General features: G+C 35.6%; 1 protein-coding gene across 1 annotated transcript; it reads right to left on the bottom strand.

The window, feature by feature from the left end:
• Positions 1-542: 542 nt before the first annotated feature.
• rpl22 (ribosomal protein L22) lies at positions 543-4,360 on the bottom strand. The gene is made up of 4 exons (XM_079483016.1): positions 4,321-4,360; positions 3,632-3,736; positions 3,319-3,443; positions 543-727 (listed from the first exon to the last, which is right to left on the bottom strand). Exons 1-4 carry the CDS (start codon positions 4,330-4,332, stop codon positions 586-588), a joined length of 384 nt encoding a protein of 127 aa, XP_079339142.1. The 5' UTR covers positions 4,333-4,360; the 3' UTR covers positions 543-585.
• Between the last annotated feature and the right edge of the window lie 5,241 nt (positions 4,361-9,601).

The following is a 9,601-nucleotide window of genomic DNA, read 5'->3' on the forward strand; positions in this document are numbered from 1 at the left end:
GACGACTTTACAGGTGTTTCTTTTGATACACTCAAGTCGTTAAATGAGTCCAGGTTAAAAACTAAATGGTTGTTGCACTAAAATATACTCTACAACCAGCAATCACATATTATATATATAAAACAATATCATAATTAAAACACAAAAAATCTGTCAAATTAAATCTGTAAAAATACATCTCATTCTTGTGAACCTCTTCTTCAGGACAACCTGCGAATCATGAGCCGTTGTCAAGGAGACCGCAGTGAGTTACCATCATCAGCAGCACAAATGGACATTGAAAACCATACAAGGATTAAATTAAGTTTTATCTCCTATAAACGAACCATAAATGTGAACCCTGAAACTGAACTATAGTTATGAAAATAACTGCTCATATCTGACTAATAAGAGAGTTGGACCTTACAGCACTTCTGCAGTCAAATGAATTAACGCATGCTGTTGCTCTTATATACCACAAGTACAAAATTATTCATAAAAGTGTTTTTCCACTGTAAGTCTGGATGTCAAAACCATTTAAATAAACCAGAAACAACTGCAAATTGGTTTCTTTTGGAAATTTATTGGATCTACAAAACAGTGGATTTAATCCTCATCTTCCTCCTCCTCATCCTGGTTGATCTGGAAGTAGCGCAGTTCATAACTCTCCTTGGTGTTCGCTACAACACGCAGCCAGTCACGCAGGTTGTTCTTCTTGAGGTACTTCTTGGTAAGATACTTCAGATACCTGCAGATAACAAACACACTTCTATTTATTGCAATCTGTCAAAGAATTTTAGCGTTGCCTATTATATTGTCTAAAACGAGGGCACGCAATTAAATTACGGGTTCCCACAGTCACAAGTAAAATGTCATTTTGAACGTTGAAACAATTAGCTTCAACCTATACATATTTCATCTTTAAATTGCAATTTCTGTTTTATGGCATTTCATAGTAGCGCTATCATAAATCTTCAATGATACAGACAGGCCTGGTTTCTCAGAACCGGTTTACTTTAGGCCAGGACTAAGACTTAGTTGAATTAAGATATTTATGCTTATTTTATAAAAATGCCTTAGAATACATTACTGCTGAGCATCTTGAGACTAAACAATGGCACTGTGATATATTGAAGATATTTCTGGGCAAGTTATATTCAGTTCAGATCACACATTAATTTTAGTCTGGGAGTAGCCTTAAGCCTTGTCTGTGAAACCAGGTCATAGTGATCACACAAAAATCTTAACACTGATTACCTATCAAATGAAATAGTTGCACGTAAAAATGGCACGTATGATCAAACAACTTTAGCATACAATTTAAATCTAGTTTGCATGCTGGAAGTTACATGCAATACTACGCTACAGTGCAAACGGAGTATATAAGGTGTGTGCATACTTGTAATTTTGTTTATGAAAATGACAGGATATACTATTAACAAAACGTTGCGATAACCTGGGTGGACAGCAACAAAATAAGTTTTCCTTGGTACTGTTCTTAACACGAGTATCTGTAATTTAACTTCACAGGTTTTCAAGTGTGCGCAATTTATCTGGTTTGCGATCTGCCAGGACCTTTCACTGTTGCCAAGTATTTCCGTTTTTCAAAGCTCGCGTTTTCAGTCTGAAAGGCCATTCGGCAGATTTTTTTAACGCAAGTCAAAAAAGAACCATAGAAGACGAAAAAGGCACATGCTAAAGTGTGGTACTTAGAACGAGCGCTCTGATCAGTCAAAGACTATGGAAACATTGTCATGAAAATGATCGGCATAACAGCTAAACAGCAAATAAACATCACATACACCTTTAGCTACATGACAGAGAAAATGGAAAATGTAAAGTTTTCATTGGAAATTTCCTGAGATCTCACAGCTAGAGTTAAGGAAGCGTGCGTGCGTTAACTTCTGATCTGCTGCTATATCATTTTAAGTCATTTGGAAAATTAATTATGTTTTTACTTAAGTAACTATAGATTAAGTATTCCTGCTGAAATACAAATAATAGAACCCTGCCCAAAATACAGCACAAAATGTAATTGATGTAATGGTTATAATGGGAATTGTATTGTATGGATACTTGTTGTCTACTTGTGTTTGATAGATTCTATTGGTGGGATGAATATTTTGGAATAAAACCCCAACACACTACAAAGAGGAATTTACTAGAAAAATTCTAATTCACAAATTCATTGTTTTGTCAGCAGGGATGGTATTTGCAGTAAAACCACAGTATCCACAAATGCACCATTCTCTATACATAGTAACCATACTCCAATTAAGCTATTATTAGTAAAACCACAGTAACATAAAATACCAGTTTTATTATAGTAGTTATAGCTTATGATTGTAGTTAAAATATGGAAATACAAATGGTAATAAATCTAACAAACATGACTTCTACACACACACACACATATATATACACTATATACAAGAACCTTACTACTAACTAGTATATTGCTGCTAAAACTGGTAAAGGGAATATACAAAAATAAATCTAAATCTTTAGTAAATTGTAACTAAACATATAAAGCTCTTAAAGTTACTCGCTTCAAGATTTGCCCCCATTGACTTTCCATAGTCGGAATAAAAATTACTCTGGAAAGTCAATGGGGGCAAACTTTGAAGTGAACTACTCCTTTAATACCACTGATACTGCAAGCTATTTAGTGTAGTCAGTAGATTGCTTCCGAGGCATAAGGTGTACGACAATAAAACAATGCACCACTGACAAAGGAAATTTATTTTTAAAACTTGAGTACTTTTAAAATCATGTTCTTCTGTACTTTTACCCAAGTAAAGATCTGTCTTTACAAGTTTTACTTATGGTGGAACAAATTTTGACCAGTAGTATCAAAAGTATAGACATAGGTACTGGACTACTGGAGCACAGATCATTTTAGGGTCTAAATAAGATCTTTTAAGTGAAAACCTTCACATCTGAAATGTAAGCAGACAAGACACTAAATCATGTGCATCCAGGTAGAATGTGCTAAAATATCGCTATATTCAACACCAACAACTCAATACCTTGCAACAGGTCAGCAAAAACACAAGGTTCACCTGAATTACTAAATAAATAAACATCCGAACCGAAGTGTAAAAAATTTGATCTCAAATGGAGTGCTTCAGACCTCAAACAGATAGCAACAGTGGTAGGCCAGATGAGATGGAATACGGTTTAGTACACAGAAGAACTCTGAAATGCTCCACTAGTCCAGTATTATAATTGCATCTTTTATATTATGTAACCCATTTTATTGTCAATGGTCCAAGTGTAATACACTTTCACCCAAAAGGAAGCAGAATTATCTGTCTGGACCTTCAACCTCAAACCTACCTCTTGGAGAAGGGGACCTCTGAAGACACTGTGATTTTGCTCTTGTTCCTTTCAATGGAGACCACGCCGCCACCCAAGTTACCAGCTTTCCCGTTTACTTTGATGCGCTCCTGAAGGAACTGCTCCTGTTAAGATACAAGCATATTTCTCCATCAGATCATGCTGAAGCAACTGTAACAAGTTACGAAATATACCACCTGTGCGGCAGCGGCCTTGTGTACCAGAATATTATTTCATGTGATTAAATACATTTGATGATGACAAGAGAAAACAGCTACATGCCTGTATACATTTTTTTAATATAAACACTTACAAAATTAGCAGCATCCATGATTCCATCCTCCACAGGATGGGTGCAGTCCAGGGTGAATTTCAGGACCTGCTTTTTCTTTTTCCCACCCTTTGTCACCTGCTTTTTCTGTAAATCAATACATTTACGTTCAGAAACATTAGATAAAATCCATGTTCTGGGAAGATGTACACTATAGGAATGGACACAAATCTGCGATACATTTTACTCAATGTCCGAGTGTCCTATTAATTGAACCAATAGATCTCTTTAAAAAGTGAAAAGGGAATTTAAGGCGTCTTTGAATTAAGTTTAAAAACGTGATGTTAAACCTTTCTTACGTTAGCTTAAGCTATTATTCGATGTACAAAGAATAGAACGGTCAAAAATAAACCGAGCACAATATAATTAAACTGATCGACATACATCTACATTGTTAAAAAAAACTAATGTAAATATATACGTGTATATTTTCCGCAAAAGATGTTCGGCTAACGTCAGTGAGTGCTACAACGTGGTTGCGGAGATACAGGCCTTGATCGAGACTTCTCATAAACAAACGCTTTTAAAAACTAGAACAATCAGAACAATCCTTCAGTAACCATTAGACTCTAACACTCCCTTGTTCGAGTTTAAAATACATGAGTTTCGACGAACCATAAAGGCCGTAACACGGCGTTTTTTTCGTTTTATTAAAGACTTATCGTACTCACAATCGGAGCCATGGCCGACACTTTGTCAGAAAGGAAGGAGAAGGGGAACGCATGCGCACTGAAAACTTCCTGTCGTAATCTAGTCCAGATGTCATCGATGGGATCCGTTATTCTGAGGTTGATTCTTAAAATTACTTGTTTTCTTAAATTATAATATATAACATATACGTATATATATCGTTCCAAAATGAGATAACTTCGTTTTCAAATATCTTGTTTTTTAATTGTTTTCGTTTTTTAAATATCGTGTTTCATTAATGTCAATGAAACGGCAGCTGGTTTGTTTTGATTAAAGCCATAATAACTTAATAAATACAGCTAACTAACACAATATAAACATGATAGCATAATAAAAAACATGATTTTAGATTTTCTTTTTAAACGGAGTTGTCTAATTTTGGAAGCAATCTCTTAATATAGCCTAGGCCTATATCTTCCCTTAGGTCTTATTTTCGAGAGGCAACATCACCTCATTATGATAAAAATCTGCGCTGCAGAGCTTTGTAAAGTCTATCATGCAGTCAATCATCACATACAGGAGTGTCTTGAATAAATACAAATACTGTGAACAAACACACATAGGTCTACATCAAGATATGTTGTTGATTAAATTGTGTGGCAATGAATAGAGTAGGCTATTTCAGAATCACTGTATCATGATACCATCGATTTGATAGACAAAATTGTATTGTATTGGCGAGGACACCAGATGCAGTTATTCTTGCCTCACTAAATGCTGCAAAGTGTCCTCCTTTTTGGTGTTATGGAAATGGCCACCCTAGTGGAGAGGCATCACTCAGGAAGATATAATTTTGTGGATTCTACAATGACAGTCAACAGTACAATGTGTTCAAAGCTCATATGCCAATTAATATCCGGGCAGGACTCGACTGAAGTGGAACAGGTAAGGTTTTTTACCTGCATATAGTAAATTTGCATAGTGTGTCATATTTTGAAATAAAATTATAATGTTGAAGGCAGCTTTATTAAAAACTCTCTGAAAAATAAAACATTCTGTCATTATTTTTCACCGTGTGTTGTTCAAAACCTGTATAAGACTCTTCTGTGGACAACAAAAAAAAAAGATATTTAGAGAAATGTCTACAGTGACTTTGTTTTTCAAAAGAAACAGGTGTGGAAATAATTAAATAAGTGTTTTTGGTAATCTATCCCTTTAAAATGGATCATCTTTTTCTTTTAATAAATTGGTAAATTTATACCAGAGCACTAACCAATTTGACCCCTTTGAGAACTAGAACCGAATATTTTTGCTTTTAGTAAGATAATAAATAAGTGTTCACATAAGAAAGTGTCTGTGTTTGAATCTTCTTTTACAAAAGAAGTAACAGAAAAAAATTTAAATCACAAATAAATAATAATGGAATCAATTATGCTGAACTACTTTTGTCATGATCTTCTACAAATGGCATCCTCTAATCTGCCACCTGTGCCATGAGCAATACCGCCAGCCATGTCTTTTAGACTGACTGCTACCACTTCTTCTGTGCCAGCTTGCATGCATGGCAGGGCCAATAATTATCGCCTCAATTGCCCCCTCTGTGGGTAAGTAAAAAACTACTTGGAGGTAGAACATTTTCAACATTCAAACATACACAATTTTATGGGGTAAAAAGAGGGTAGTGAGGTCCCTGATATCGCATTCAAGAGCAACACAGGATAGTTGTCATCGGGAAAGCTGCACGACAACTCAGATGTTCTGATATTAGCTCCACAAAAAGATCTTTACATGGTGGTCTCCGATCACTTCACTGCATTGTGATGTGCATTTTGGCATGGGTTTCTTAGGCTGCATTGATCCCACAGCTTACATTAATTACAAGCAATCTGGTGCTGATCTACATTGTCTTGTGCAGAGGTGACTCGGATATCTGCTATTTATTTATTTACAATGTGTAAAGCATGCCAACCTGAAATGACCTTTTTAAATACATGGATCCATGTGTTTTCCTAAAGCACAGACTGTGGATGTCACAGCTATCGATGGTTAAGATTACCAGTGGATATGATAAGTATTAGATCAATAAAGCTGATGGTTGTGTATTTTCAGTCACTTGCTATATTCATGTGTCATATCTACTATATAATTGAAAACGTTTTGGGTTTTTTCATCGCAATGAAAAATCATGTCCATTTTGTGATCTGATGTGATTTCTCACATGTATTTAAAATGTTAAGTGTGCCGTTAGAAATTGGACAAATTTACATCTACGTGTAAAATGTAAACCTGTAGAAACAAGAAAACAAGAAATAACAAACAGCTATCATTTTGACTTTTGGCACTAAGGGGGCGGGACACTGCGAGTTTGTGAAGACAAATGCCATTGGCCCTGCTCCTTTCTGGAACTCCGTCTGTGATTGGCTGTTGCTGCCGCTCTCAAGGAGATGACAGAACAGGTGAGATGGCAGAGAATTGTTTTTATTTGGGAAAAAATAGGATCTAGGAATTCACATTAAGTAATAGCATGTTTTACATGTCGGTCCAAATGCATGAAAACGAATGAGTGCAGTAAGGAGATTTATTAGAAACACTGGAATAATATAGAAAATATTTAAAACAGTTATAAAAGCACGTATTCACCCATAGCAAATGTTGACCAGTGGTCACCTTTTTGTAGATTAGCGAGTAATATAGATTAGTAAAATGTGTTATAATTTTTTTTAACTAGAATTTGACATGTAATGCATGAAAGGCAGGGGGAGGACTACTCCAAAAATCTAATTTGATGGAAAAATATGCTAAAACTGAGATTAGAGTAATCTGATTTTGATAAACAAAGTTTGAAATTGCATTTATCAAAATGATTAAAACAAAAAAACTCGCTTCACAGTCATCTGTCTGTCTCAGACGAAGAAATGTATACTGCCGGAATAGGAAGCCGACTTTCACATGCGCAAATAGTTTGGTTTTCCGTGAAATAATAATTGGAAAATCGATATATTCTCACTAAATGTTATTAACAAATAATGAATTATTGTTTTATGACATTTTTAATCTAAACTTTTAAAAACTTGTTTATTAACAAGTTTGTGGTTTATACGTCATGCTTTTTGCATGCCACTTAACATTTCTGACAATGAAGCTTGTATGATCCACTCCCTCAAGCAGTGTAATAGGAAATAAATACTTTGGTGCTAATACTGGCACACTAAAGCTGGTTTATAATGTAAACCAGATCAAATTAAACATTGTGGGAGGGGTAGAATATTTGAGTCTGTGTGTCACACACAGTGTGGTCCAGAGTTTTGGACTACATTCAGAAATCTGTGATTTTTCACGTGGACCATTTAACAGAAAATGTAATGATTAAAAAATCTACGTTTAATATAAATTATATACATATTTGACTCCCCAAACAGAAAATTGTAATGTTAATTTAAAAAACTCCCCTGCTTCCGATGAAGCATAAAAGTTTTTTTAAAACTTTAATACTTGAATAATGTGGATCGTTCGGCATCAGCAGCTTGTGAATAGGCTACTGAAAGGTTTGTAATGATTTTGTAAAAACCTTAACTAGCGTCTCTTTCGTTGGGTCAAGTCCAGTTGTATTTGTCTAATTACAGCAGTTTTTCCTCTTTGATCAACTATACAAATAATTGAAAAAAGATAATAGAGGCCAAATAACCTCAAAAAGTAAAAAAAAAGGTAAAGGGAGAACCACATTGAGATTATTGAATATAATTAACGTGGAATATATATAGGCCTACTGTATAACGTGATATATTACCATCATAATGGGTGGTTAATAAATAATCCAGCATTAAAGAAGCATGAATGGAAATGTTTCCTGCATGCCCTTCGGTGGTAAAGAGGATTTATGCACTTCTTCCGGAAGAACGTTCGCTTAATTCGACAGACAGTGTGCTGACAGTAATATGCAATGCAAAGCTTTGTAGGTAAAGTACATGACCTTAGAATACATGCACACTACACTTTAAAAGCATTTTTCAGTTATCAGCCTACTGTAATACCTGCAGCCAGCCACTGTGTGGAATGTACAGAGAGCTCACACAAATCCAACATGTTTGCCTGGATGATATTGTGTCTCTTGCTAAATGCACCAAAGAGTCACTGCAAATACTGTAAGTTTAGCTTATCTCTTTCCCAATATAATTAAACACATGCATTAAAACTTGGCAATGACATTTAGCATGCATTTGTACTGAAACAGCAAGAACCAATTCATTGACATGGATGTGAAATATTGGATATTCTGTCAAGCAGCAGATCCTGATGATCCATTAATTTATTTGATATACAGTATGCTTTATATTTAAAGCCATTTGACTGTCTGCTCAATACATGGGTCAAATACAACTAAGCTCTATTGCAGAATGCTTGGAGATACGCAAACCTCAAACTGTGCTAACTTGTGTTGTCCTGTGGGTGGTGAAAGAGTCACAGACATCAGCTGGCTTTCCGCTAAAGGCCATGATGGGTGAATTGAGTAATAACATAGTGCAGGCAATTGCTACTTGTGATCTATTCGAGCCACCAGTTGGGGGCACACTGAGACCACATTACAGATTAATGGACCTCATAAACTTCAAGGCTGAACTCTTGACAATCATGCACTGTCCTAAAGACACATTTTGTGTCCTTCACACAAAAACAGGCTAAATATGTGCTCTAGACGTGTCCTTCAAGGCTCGAAATCATGTTACTGGCTGTAATATTTGAATGTTCAAGTTATAATATTGAAAATATTATGCAATTTTAGCCAAAAATGGCCTTCTTGTTTTTGTTCTTAGACTTGCATAGAGGAAAATGGCTTACAAGATACTGAAAGGAAAATATTCTCCAAAAAATGGGCTGTCTTTTAAGAAAATGTGAGATTACTTGAATATGATGCTGCTTGAATTTTTATTATACTTGAAGTTTCTCTGCATGACCTTTGGCAGAGCTGTGATCTGTGATGAGTCCTGTTAGCGATCCTGTTATTTTTCCGCTGTTCTCTTTTCCATCATTGCCTGGAAGCTAGCTATGTCTTCCAGGAATTAAGCTATTTATGTCAAGCTGCAATCCAGGACTCGTGTTGTATGTATGCGTGTGTTGTCAGGGACACCCAAGCAGACAAAGGACAAATACAAATGATGTTTCAAAATACACTGTGCAAGAAACAATCCATATGTACCGTGTATACTTTCGCATTGCAATTTAGCGGTATCTTATCTGCATAGTCAACATGAAGAGAAGAAGGCTCTTGGGGCACAGCTGGCAGAGTTTGCTGCTGCCATATGCCCATCCCACATGTGCAGACAG

This window comes from Barbatula barbatula (assembly GCF_947034865.1).
Source record: "Barbatula barbatula genome assembly, chromosome: 20".
NCBI lineage: Eukaryota > Metazoa > Chordata > Actinopteri > Cypriniformes > Nemacheilidae > Barbatula > Barbatula barbatula.